The 13,383-nt window shown below is 34.8% G+C and overlaps 1 protein-coding gene across 2 annotated transcripts in view; it reads left to right on the top strand.

Annotated features, from left to right (window-relative positions):
- LOC144959471 (uncharacterized) overlaps positions 1 to 5,664 on the top strand; it is a 6,763-nt gene extending 1,099 nt beyond the window's left edge. The window contains exons 1-2 of one of the 2 annotated variants that reach the window (XM_078892077.1): positions 274 to 392; positions 4,279 to 5,664. In XM_078892077.1, the coding sequence (XP_078748203.1) occupies positions 366 to 392; positions 4,279 to 5,397 (1,146 nt within the window). In that variant the 5' untranslated portion in view covers positions 274 to 365 and the 3' untranslated portion in view covers positions 5,398 to 5,664. Of the gene's footprint in view, positions 1 to 273; positions 393 to 4,278 lie in introns of those variants that run through there. The other variant, XM_078892078.1, reaches the window with a different exon arrangement.
- Positions 5,665 to 13,383: the final 7,719 nt, after the last annotated feature.

Genomic DNA, 13,383 nt, shown 5'->3' with positions numbered 1-13,383 from the left:
AACTTCAATTTGTTTAGAAATGTATTTTGGTTCCCATTCATATAATCACTTATCTATTGATTGTATAACTCAATAATTGTTCTTGCGAAACCAAGGCGACAGTTAATTGTACAGAGGGGTAGAAAAGACTTGAAATTCAATTGAGAACAGGATAGGTTTTTAAAAAAATTGATGTTATATTTAATTGCAAAGAAACTCAAAATGTTTGATTTCGATAATTATTTTAATTGTAGAGCTGGTAGGATAAAACGTGCTGATTTTGGCTTCAATTTTAGACAAACGTTTGGTGCTTAACCATTGTTGATTTCTTTTTTTAAAGGCAATATTTGATATTTGTTTTATCCAAAACTGTCAGAAAGAGATGAATGTGGAGAAATCTTGAGGAGAATAATGTAAGTGATTATTGCCGTAACCCATACATGAGTTGTAGATTTCTACATATAAGTTTCTTACAGATTTTATCACAATTATTCTCTTCTCCAGACCCTTTCAGATAGATTTCAATTTGTTTATCTCTAGCTGGCATTGAAAATAATATTCACTAACAAAGTCATGGCTTATAAATCTCATTTTGACCACAGGAAGGAAATAAAGACAATGAATATAAGAATATTTTTAAAAACCCACCAGTCAGAGTTTGTTTTATCAATTGTATTGGAAATCTGACGCAGGAAACTTAATTCGCATAAAGCCTGAATTGTATAATAAAATAAAATAGATCGTTTAATATTGACTAAAATCCACATATATTGTTGTTATTGTTGCTGTTGTTGTTGTTGTTATTATTCTTATTGTTGTTCTTGTTTTGACTTCAAAATATTTTATTCACGAATTGTTAAAACAAAACATAACATCAAATTGAGTGGATATTATGCCAAAACAATATAAAAGTATTCTTTTACGGGTTTTGATTTATCAACTTCGTACTTTTGTCGCGGAAAATCGAACTCGCAAGCTCGTGAGTTATATGGCGCGATGAAAATAACGTATTTATTGAATCCAAACCCGTGAAAGAATGCTATGATATTGAACAAAACAAGAGAACCAGTCAGTGACTAGAACAGACCCATAAATACCGTATTAAATACGATAATTGTTTTGTATATTATTTAGGGTTTAGGTTAATCACCGTCTTTGTCAATTCTTCTGTCCAATATAGTGAACCTTTGCAATGTTTTGGATTGTTTTTATGGGTCCGTAACGAGCAAAATTTGTAATCGAATCCTTCTGAAAAGACTCTCACCCCACATTGAAAACATTCTTAGAAAAGAGCAAGCAGGGTTGAGAAAAGGGAAGTCATGTAGTGACCACACAATATTTACCCTGAGACAAATCATGGAGTAAAGCAACCTCAGTTGGTTGTTCAAAAATCGACTAGTCTGAATTTAAACAAGTATATAATTGCTTGGGTGGCGGGATTTCTTACGGAGAGAGCACAATATGTACAATTAGGACAAAACATATCTTCCTGTATAACTACAAATATTGGTGCTCCTCAAGGTTGGGTATTATCCCCTGTATTATTCACGATATACACGAATGACTGTAGAAGTCAAAACCTGAGTGTACCTGTAATAAAGTTTGCAGATGACACCGCTCTTTAAGGCCTCATAACAAATGGCAACGAAGTGGCTTATAGGCAAGAAATTGATAGATCTGTGTCTTGGTGTGATGCCCACCACCTAGAGCTCAACATGAGCAAGACAAAAGAGCTAGTGATTGACTTTAGGAGAGTGAAGGAACCGATAGAACCGTTAAAATTAAAGGACCAATTCGTCCAGCGAGTTCCTCACTACAAATACCTTGGTGTAACGATTGGTGACAGGTTCAAGTGGGATGAACACTTGAAAATAATTAGGAATAAGATGTGCAGACGTGCTTATTTTTTATCAAAACTTTCTCAGTTAGGAAAAGATAAAACCCTCTGCACATTATTTTATAAAGCAGTAATCGAAAGTGTTTTGTCATTTTGTATAACAGCTTGGGGAGGCAATTGCTTAGCCGTGGAAAGGAACAAAATAAATTCAAATATTTAAAAATCCATTAAACGCTATATAAATGATGTTGACGATGTAGATCTTTTATACGAAAAATTTTGTATTACTAAAATAACTAAAATATTAAATGACCAGAATCATCCACTAGGACCATCAATTCTTATGTCAGGAAGGAGTGGTCGCCCTTTCTCTATTTCAACAAAAACAGAGAGACACCGAAAATCCTTTCTGCCGTCCAGTATAAGGCTTTAGACCAACAAGCAATAATCATTTTATATAATTATTTCGCATTTTTACTTTCAAATAATGTAAATATTAATTTATCAATTTATCTGTTTTGCAATCTTTTCAATTTTCAATTTATAGTGATAGTTTGAACTATTTCACAGTGTTGAAATTATTCATACTATAAAGCACGGCTCTGGTTGTGGAACTGTTCCTTTTTATATATACCTACATCCTATTTCCATTATATTTTTTATCTTATTGTGTAAATTATAACACGTCTGTACAAAAAAAAAACATTTTGGGATGCAATAAAGTATTTATTATTATTATTATTATTATTATTATTATTATTATTATTATTATTATTATTATTATTATTATTATTATTATTATTATTATTATTATTATTATTATTATTATTATTATTATTATTATTATTATTATTATTATTATTATTATTATTATATTATATATTATTATTATATTATTATTATTATTATTATTATTATTATTATTATTATTAATTATTATTATTATTATTATTATTATTATTATTATTATTATTATTATTATATTATTATTATTATTATTATTATTATTATTATTATATTATTATTATTATTATTATTATTTATTATTATTATTATTATTATTATTATTATTATATTATATTATATATATTATATAAAACAGCCCCTCTACACCATTTTTGTGGATTTTGTAAAAGCCTTTGACAGCTTACACATGGAGTCCCTGTGGAAAAATACTCCGCCATTATGGTATACCGGTGAAGATAGTTAACTTAGTAAAAGCAATGTACAGCAACTACCAATGCCAAGTGTGGTAACAATTTAACAGACAGCTTTAATGTAACAACATGTGTAAAACAAGGCTGCATACTCTCCCCGCTTCTGTTTATCCTGGCTCTAGACTGGCTCATGAAAAATACAATTGATGGTAAGAAGAGAGGCATTTGCTGGACACTGACATCTGGAAGACATAGACTACGCAGATGATATCGCGTTAGTTTCCAGTACACACAGAGACGCCTCAGAGAAACAAAACGTACTACACAAGAACGCCTCAAAAATTGTACTGAAAATAAATTTCGATAAGACTGTGCACATTAGGGTGAATCCAAAACAGGACAGTGAAATTAGGATAGATGAGCATATCATTGAAGAGGTAATAGAGTTCTCCTACCTCGGATCCAAAATAATACAGACGACGGAAATGCAGAACACGATATCAAAGCACAGAATTCAAAAGGCAAACCAGGCTTTCGGCATGCTGAAAAACTTTTGGAAATCAAAGCAAATTATGAGAAAGACAAAGCTAAAAATATAAAAAAGCAACGTTTTAAGTGTACTGCTTTATTGAAGTGAAAGCTGAAAAATGACATCCTCCTTAATACAGAAACTAGAAGCCTTTCATGTCTAAGAAAAATTTTTAATTTCTTTTGGCCCACAAAAATAAAATCAGTGGATTTAGTAAAGAAAGCTGACTGCATTTGTATTGAAAGCCAAATAAAAAGAAGAAGATGGCGTTGGCTGGGTCATGTGGCCAGAATGGAAAAAGGGTCACTTCCCAAGACGGCCCTGTACTGGACAGCAGATGGGAAGAGAAAGCGGGGAAGACCCAAAGGAACCCGGCGAAGGAACATGGAGAAAGAATTAAAGGAAACAGGCCTGTCCTGGAATACAGCCACCGCAAAAGCAGCCGATCGCAAAATGGAGATATCTGGTGGATGCCCGATGTGCCTCAAGGCCGAAGAGGATTAAGTGTACACCCGACATACTTGTTTAAGGATGCTTCTAGCAGATTTCATCATTCCAGTCAGTATCTTCATCAACGCTTCCATTATGACACCAATCGGAAGCAACCCTGTTCCTTTTTTGTACAAAACTAATCATGTGGCACAGCCAGGTTCCCAGTCACCCGGCAGAATTCAATTCTGTTCTGGAGACGACGGGTGACAGATTTACACATCCTTGCTGTTGGGTCACGTGCACATATCATGATTTGTCAATAAATGATTGATTTTATTTTCCAGACTGAAATCCAAACGAAAATGAACTCGACAACGCAAGAACAAGAGTCTATTCGGAGAGTATTGCTCAGTGTAGAGATGTACAAATTGTTGATAGTCTGCATCCGTTTGGTCCCCACAGAAGCAATTACAGCAATGGGGATTGTTTCCAACATCATCAATTTGATCATCTTCTATCGACAAGGGATCTTTTCAAGCAGCCCTAACGTGATATTTGCAGGAATTTCATTTTCTGATTTTGGTGCCTGTTTCTTTACATTTTTGGGAATTACATCAGAGATTATCTCAAAGTTTTCAGGAGGTTCTCGTACTACAGCTAATAGTTTAAGGTACATATTTGATCAACAAATTGATCCATTCCTCAATGTGACAATTTGGATGACAGTTTATTTGACTTTTGAGAGAGTTATCTCTGTTTGCTTTCCTTTCATGTCTAGGACAATTTTCACCCCATTTCGATCATTGATGGTCTTTATCTCATTCAATGTTTTAGGAATTGCTCTAGCAATTCATCATCGAATGTATTACTACCTGGCATGGCGTATTGATCCGAGAACAAATAGATCTTATCTTGCACCTTATCGCTTTAGCATTTACCCAGACAGCTATGATTTTAAACTCATGTATTTATATATAACAGCTCGATTTCTGTCCATCCCCTTAATTATTCTGTGCAACATTATCATGTTAAAGACAATTAATACATCTCAAAAATTTAAAAAATCAGCTGGGGTCTCCTCTGTGAAAACGACACAAAATAATTATGTTCCTACAAAAACAGAGTGCGAGAATCCAACTAATCGTAAGGACAATTTAACCCCTGGTAGCGTTCCGAAAAACTATCCAAAGAGCTCCAAAGAGATACATCTAGTTTGTATGGTCGTTGCGATATCAATTTTGTTTACAGTCTGTTTCATACCGAGACTTGTTTTCATTGTTTTGGAATATTTTGTTTTTCGCGAACGTTACTGGTTTATTCTAAGCATTTTTTTACATTTTTTTATTCTCTTGGAGAATTTGAATGCCAGTTTAAGTATATTCATATATTATAAAATGAGTTCTCATTATAGGCAAGAATTCAAGAAATTGTGGTGTTTCACATATCAAAACAATAAACAATGATCTATTGAAGGAACGAAGTTGACGTGACTCAGCTCTTTGTTATTATTTTTAGGCAGCCTGTTAGTGAGAAGGACCCTGTGAATTATACCAATCAGACTATAATCGTTTAACGTTCAAACCGGACTTGCGCGTTGGTATGTTTAATTTAGCTGGTGGCTGTTGTGAGTATCTTACCTAAACGTTTATCATCAAAAGGAAGATGTTCTGTGTAATAAAGTTTTAATAAATGTGACACATGGTATTAAAACAATATTATTATATCGATGTGATTCAAGTAATAATAGTGCCATTTATTTATATTACACGACCAGTCCCATAAATAAATAACTTTATCTGATCTTTTATATAGACCAATCTCCACTAAAGGTGCTCAATGCGCTTTACATGGTGCTTCTAGCCAACAACAACACTTAACATACCTGTTAGGCGATATTACAATTTTTTAATGTCTAGACTGAGACAACGTTGTTAACGGCCATTTATTCATTTTACACTGGAGTTCGGTGAGAGAATGTGAATAAAAGAATCTTTTCGGAAGGTTCTAAGTTCGAGCCTTGCTCGGCGCATAGTTGAGTCCTCTACTCACATTCTCTCACCATACTCGGGTATAAAACGAGTACCTAGCCGTTAACAGGGTTGTCTCTGTCCGAAAAAGATTGTAATATCGCCTAACAGGCGTCAGGTCTCGTCCTACATATCATATTAAGTGTTACTGTTGGCCAGGGGCACCATGTAAAGCGCTTTTAGCACATTAAGTGGATATTGCGCTATATAAAAAGCTCAATTTAAAACTTGCCAATGGCTTGATGATATGTATAAGTCATAAGTGTAGTGTGTAGTGTGTAGTGTGTAGTGTGTAAACATCAAAAACAAATCAGCAACTTATTGAAATCGTGTAATCTGCCGTCAATCTGTTCCATTTGTAGTAATGTATTTATGTTTTCATAGTTTTTATTGTTGTTAACTGAAGAAGGGTTTTGGGGTCGAAACGATCCATTTTAGGTATTTTCTTCTTCTTTTAAAAGCTATTTAATGTTTATTACTTTTTACAGTGTACAGCTTCAGCAGCCTAGTATAAGTTTGACTTGAGGATATCTGAAGTGAATAAAAAGGACAAAAAGAAGGATGCCATAGAAACAGCAGGAGTAGATAATAAATGGTGGATTTCTTTTTTTTTGAAGAAAAGGGGCGCTTTACATGAAAGAAGGCAAAGACAATGGCACAGAGCCTAGCCATCGTAAACTTATGGCCTGACTGACCACAAAATGACGTCAAAAGGCAAGTCTTTGGCCACAAAAGGAAACATATCAGAGTTGTATTCAATAGTTCAACCAATGGGATCGCTTGTTTCCTAGAAAACTACTGACGTCAGCTCACTAGACGCTGTACAAACCCTAGAAAATGACGTCAAAAGACACGTCTTTGGCCAAAAAAGAAAACAAATCATGAGTTGTATTCAATAATTCAACCAATGGGATCACTTGTTTCCTAGAAAATTACTGACGACAGCTCACTAGACGCTGTGAAAACCCATGAGAAAGATGTCAAAGGATAAGTTTAGTGGGTTCTAGCGATGGCTACGGTTCTAGTGTCAGGCTATAACTGAACGATGGCTAAGGTTCTGGTGTCAGGCAATAAGTTAACGATGGCTACGGTTCTAGTGTCAGGTTATAACTTACCGATGGCTAAGGTTCTAGTGTCGGGCTATAAGATAACGATGGCTACGGTTCTAGTGTCAGGCTATAAGTTAACGATGACTACGGTTCTAGTGTCAGAATGTGATAACGATGGCTACTGTTCTAATGTTAGGCTATAAGATAACGATATCTACGGTTCTAGTGATAGGCTATAAGATAACGTTGGCTACGGTTCTAGTGACAGGCAATAAGATAACGATGGCTACGGTTCTAGCGTCAGGCTATAAGATAACGATGGCTACGGTTCTTGTGTGATCCTATAAGTTAACGATGGCTACGGTTCTAGTGTCAGGCTATAAGATAATGATGGCTACAGTTCTAGTGTCAGGCTATAAGTTAACGATGGCTACGGTTCTAGTGTCATAATGAGATAATAATGGCTACGGTTCTAGTATCAGGCTATAAGATAACGATGGCTACGGTTCTAGTGTCAGGCTATAAGTTAACGATGGCTACGGTTCTGGTGTCAGAATATGATAACGATGGCCACTGTTCTAGTGTCAGGATATAATTTAACGAAGGCTACGGTTCTAGTCTCAGAATAAGATAACGATGACTACGGTTCTAGTGTCAGATTATAACTTAACGATGGCTATGGTTCTAGTGTCAGGCTATAAGATAACGATGGCGACGGTTCTAGTGTCAGGCTATAAGTTAATGATGGCTCCGGTTCTAGTGTCAGTATAAGTTAAGATGGCTCGGTTCTGTGTCAGGCTATAAGATAACGATGGCTACGGTTCTAGTGCATCCTATAAGAAACGATGGCTACGTTAGTGTCAGGCTATAAGATAACGATGGCTACGGTTCTAGTGTCATCCTATAAGATAACGATGGCTACGGTTCTAGTGTCAGGCTATAAGATAACGATGGCTACGGTTCTAGTGACAGGCTATAAGATAACGATGGCTCCGGTTCTAGTGTCAGGCTATAAGATAACGATGGCTACGGTTCTTGTGTCATCCTATAAGATAACGATGGCTACGGTTCTAGTGTCATCCTATAAGATAACGATGGCTACGGTTCTAGTGTCACTATAAGATAACGATGGCTACGTTTCTAGTGTCAGGCTATAAGATAACGATGGCTACGGTTCTTGTGTCATCCTATAAGATAACGATGGCTACGTTTCTAGTGTCAGGCTATAAGATAACGATGGCTACGGTTCTAGTGTCATCCTATAAGATTAACGATGGCTACGGTTCTTGTGTCATCTATAAGATAACGATGGCTACGGTTCTAGTGTCATCCTATAAGATAACGATGGCTACGGTTCTAGTGTCATCCTATAAGATAACGATGGCTACGGTTCTAGTGTCATCCTATAAGATAACGATGGCTACGGTTCTAGTGTCATCCTATAAGATAACGATGGCTACGGTTCTAGTGTCAGGCTATAAGATAACGATGGCTACGGTTCTTGTGTCATCCTATAAGATAACGATGGCTACGGTTCTTGTGTCAGGCTATAAGATAACGATGGCTACGGTTCTAGTGTCATCCTATAAGATAACGATGGCTACGGTTCTTGGTTCAGCCTATAAGATAACGATGGCTACGGTTCTAGTGTCATCCTATAAGATAACGATGGCTACGGTTCTAGTGTCATCCTATAAGATAACGATGGCTACGGTTCTGTGTCATCCTATAAGATAACGATGGCTACGGTTCTAGTGTCATCCTATAAGATAACGATGGCTACGGTTCTAGTGTCATCCTATAAGATAACGATGGCTACGGTTCTAGTGTCATCTATAAGATAACGATGGCTACGGTTCTAGTGTCATCTATAAGATAACGATGGCTACAGTTCTAGTGTCATCCTATAAGATAACGATGGCTACGGTCCTTGTGTCAGGCTATAAGATAACGATGGCTACGGTTCTAGTGTCAGGCTATAAAATAACGATGGCTACGGTTCTAGTGTCATCCTATAAGATAACGATGGCTACGGTTCTTGTGTCAGGCTATAAGATAACGATGGCTACGGTTCTAGTGTCATCCTATAAGATAACGATGGCTACGGTTCTAGTGTCATCCTATAAGATAACGATGGCTACGGTTCTAGTGTCATCCTATAAGAAAACGATGGCTACGGTTCTAGTGTCATCCTATAAGATAACGATGGCTACGGTTCTAGTGTCATCCTATAAGATAACGATGGCTACGGTCTGTGTCAGCTATAAGATAACGATGGCTACGGTTCTAGTGTCAGGCTATAAAATAACGATGGCTACGGTTCTAGTGTCATCCTATAAGATAACGATGGCTACGGTTCTTGTGTCAGGCTATAAGATAACGATGGCTACGGTTCTAGTGTCATCCTATAAGATAACGATGGCTACGGTTCTAGTGTCAGCTTAAGATAACGATGGCTACGGTTCTAGTGTCATCCTATAAGATAACGATGGCTACGGTTCTTGTGTCATCCTATAAGATAACGATGGCTACGGTTCTAGTGTCATCCTATAAGATAACGATGGCTACGGTTCTAGTGTCAGGCTATAAGATAACGATGGCTACGGTTCTTGTGTCATCCTATAAGATAACGATGGCTACGGTTCTAGTGTCATCCTATAAGATAACGATGGCTACGGTTCTTGTGTCAGGCTGTAAGATAACGATGGCTACGGTTCTAGTGTCATCCTATAAGATAACGATGGCTACGGTTCTTGTGTCATCCTATAAGATAACGATGGCTACGGTTCTAGTGTCATCCTATAAGATAACGATGGCTACGGTTCTAGTGTCAGGCTATAAGATAACGATGGCTACGGTTCTTGTGTCATCCTATAAGATAACGATGGCTACGGTTCTAGTGTCATCCTATAAGATAACGATGGCTACGGTTCTTGTGTCAGGCTACAAGATAACGATGGCTACGGTTCTTGTGTCATCCTATAAGATAACGATGGCTACGGTTCTTGTGTCATCCTATAAGATAACGATGGCTACGGTTCTAGTGTCAGGCTATAAGATAACGATGGCTACGGTTCTAGTGTCATCCTATAAGATAACGATGGCTACGGTTCTTGTGTCAGGCTATAAGATAACGATGGCTACGGTTCTAGTGTCATCCTATAAGATAACGATGGCTACGGTTCTAGTGTCAGGCTATAAGATAACGATGGCTACGGTTCTAGTGTCATCCTATAAGATAACGATGGCTACGGTTCTAGTGTCAGGCTATAAGATAACGATGGCTACGGTTCTTGTGTCAGGCTATAAGATAACGATGGCTACGGTTCTTGTGTCATCCTATAAGATAACGATGGCTCCGATTCTTGTGTCATCCTATAAGATAACGATGGCTACGGTTCTTGTGTCAGGCTATAAGTTAACGATGGCTACGGTTCTAGTGTCATAATGAGATAATAATGGCTACGGTTCTAGTATCAGGCTATAAGATAACGATGGCTACGGTTCTAGTGTCATCCTATAAGATAACGATGGCTACGGTTCTACAGTCAGGCTGTAAGATAAAGATGGCTACGGTTCTAGTGTCATCCTATATGTTAACGATGGCTACGGTTCTCTTTCATTCTATAAGATAACGATGGCTACGGTTCTTGTGTCAGGCTGTAAGTTAACGATGGTTACGGTTCTAGTGTCAGGCTATATTATTATTATTATTATTATTATTATTATTATTATTATTATTATTATTATTATTATTAGGCTTTTAACGAAATCGGTTCGAACGCCGAACCCGAACGCCGAACCCGAACGGATATAGCCTTCTCACGTGACCATGAACGAGATCTGATAGTGAAGACTCTCAAGCGGTATGCAGCATCGGATCTAAGGTCACGTGATAGAGGATAGCTTGGGTTGCTGTTGGCTTGTGTTAGGGGAGGGGCAAGGTCAGTGTCATTCAATAGTATATAATTGTGCATGTGGCGCTCTATACCGAGAGAAAATTATAAATTGATTACGGGGGAAGGTGGGGGGAGGGGGGGGGTGGGTTGACCACAAAACGATCGAGGTGTTGGGCTTCGGGTAGACCATGATACGAAATCAAAGAGAAAAGGCCGCTGGTACTTGGATGGTGGAAATGGTTGGGGGGGGGGTAGTGACAATCAGCATGGGATGTATATATTAACATTAATAATATAGGCAATAGATGACCAGGGATGTGTATTGTTTGTGTATTGTTTGTATATGTTTGTGTGTGTGTGTGTGTGTGTGTGTGTGTGCGCGCGCGGTGTGTGTGTGTGTGAAAGGGATTACACAAAAACACCTTTCTCTGTAGCTTCCAAATGATTACGTATACGATAAATTTGAAACCCACATTGTTTGAATCAGCTCACTAATTAATTCCTGAGCCTTGAGATGGTGACGCAACTATTACATACAAGACCTTGCAGTCGAGACGGCAGGGCTTTTGGGTTACACAACCACTATTTACCCATCGGTCAGCGGTACTCTTTGATGTATACAACACTCACCGCCTTTACGCAAAGCCGCCTGCCCATAAATCAAGAGATGGTCTCCTAACTGTTCACAAGCGAACTGTCAAACGAGCAATCGATGATTGGATAAGAATCTCAAGATCTCATATAATAAGGTAAGTTTTGGAGAGGTGATATCCCCCCACCCGTCATCGGACAGAACTTTCATTGCGTTATATCATATGAGCTCCGCCTCCTCTTTCTATTCGGGAGTGACGAGATTAGACGAGAGGACGCGAGAAAAAAAAATGGTCACGTGTTGGGCAAGTCGTTCGTTAGGCGAGCTTCGGTGTCTAACTATAACTCCGTATTATATTATTATTATTATATTATTATTATTATTATTATTATTATTATTATTATTATTATTTTATTATTATTATTATTATTATTATATTATTATTATTATTATTATTATTATTATTTTATTGTTATTATTTTTATTATTCTTATTATTCTTATTAATCTTTTCTCTTCTTCTTCTTCTTCTTCTTCTTCTTCTTCTTCTTCTTCTTCTTCTTCTTCTTCTTCTTCTTCTTCTTCTTCTTCTTCTTCTTCTTCTTCTTATTTTATTATTATTATTATTTTATTATTATTATTTATTATTATTATTATTATTATTATATTATTATTATTATTATTATTATTATTATTATTATTATTATTTATTATTATTTATTATTATTATTATTATTATTATATTATTATATTCATATTCATCATCCATCATCATCATCATCTCTATCATCATTCATCATCATCATCAATCATCATATCAATCATCATCATCATCATAATATCATCATTTCGTCGTCAGTCGTCAGTATACATCATAATAATAATAATATAATAATAATAATATAATATATAATAATAATAATAATAATAATAATAATATAATAATAATAATAATAATAATAATAATAATAATAATAATAATAATAATAATAATAATAATAATAATAATAATAATAATAATAATATAATAATAATAATAATAATAATAATAATAATAATAATAATAATAATAATAATAATAATAATAATAATAATAATAATAATAATAATAATAATAATAATAATAATAATAATAAATAATAATATATAATAATATAATAATAATAATAAATAATAATAATAATAATATAATAATAATAATAAATAATAATAATAATAATAATATAATAATAATAATAATAATAATAATAATAATAATAATAATAATAATAATAATAATAATAATAATAATAATAATAATAATAATAATAATAATAATAATAATAATAATAATAATAATAATAATAATATAATAATAATAATAATAATAATATAATAATAAATAATAATAATAATAATAATAATAATAATAATAATAATAATAATAATAATAATAATAATAATAATAATAATTAATAAATAATAATATAATAATAATAATAATAATAATAATAATAATATAATAAATGATAACCCTAATAGAAAGAAAAAAAACAAAACAAAAAAACTAGGACTGTTTTCAATACTTCACAAAACAAAATAGCAACGGAAAACCAAAGCAATGGTCGTATTAGGAACGTTTTAGCTTTCAGTACTCTATCAAAATTGGTCCTAGAGTTCTTAAAATGCTACTATCTATATATTGACAAATTAAATGAATAATCCCACGACAAAAGATCCACGGTGAAAATACACATTGAAAGAAATGCCTGCACGAGGAGCTTTCGGAAGACCTCCCCTTCGTATGACTTCTGGAAAGCTTCGGACAGCTCTGAAGGCCACCGGATTGCTTGAGAATGCTTTGGACAACTCTGAAGGCTTCCGGATGGCTTGAGAATGCTTTA

Source organism: Berghia stephanieae, chromosome 14, assembly GCF_034508935.2.
Source record: "Berghia stephanieae isolate SIO BIC M18660-M18661 chromosome 14, UCSD_Bste_1.3, whole genome shotgun sequence".
NCBI classification, from domain to species: Eukaryota; Metazoa; Mollusca; class Gastropoda; order Nudibranchia; family Aeolidiidae; genus Berghia; species Berghia stephanieae.
The sequence above is the reverse complement of the archived record's forward strand: the minus strand, read 5'-3'. Positions and strand labels throughout refer to the sequence as shown.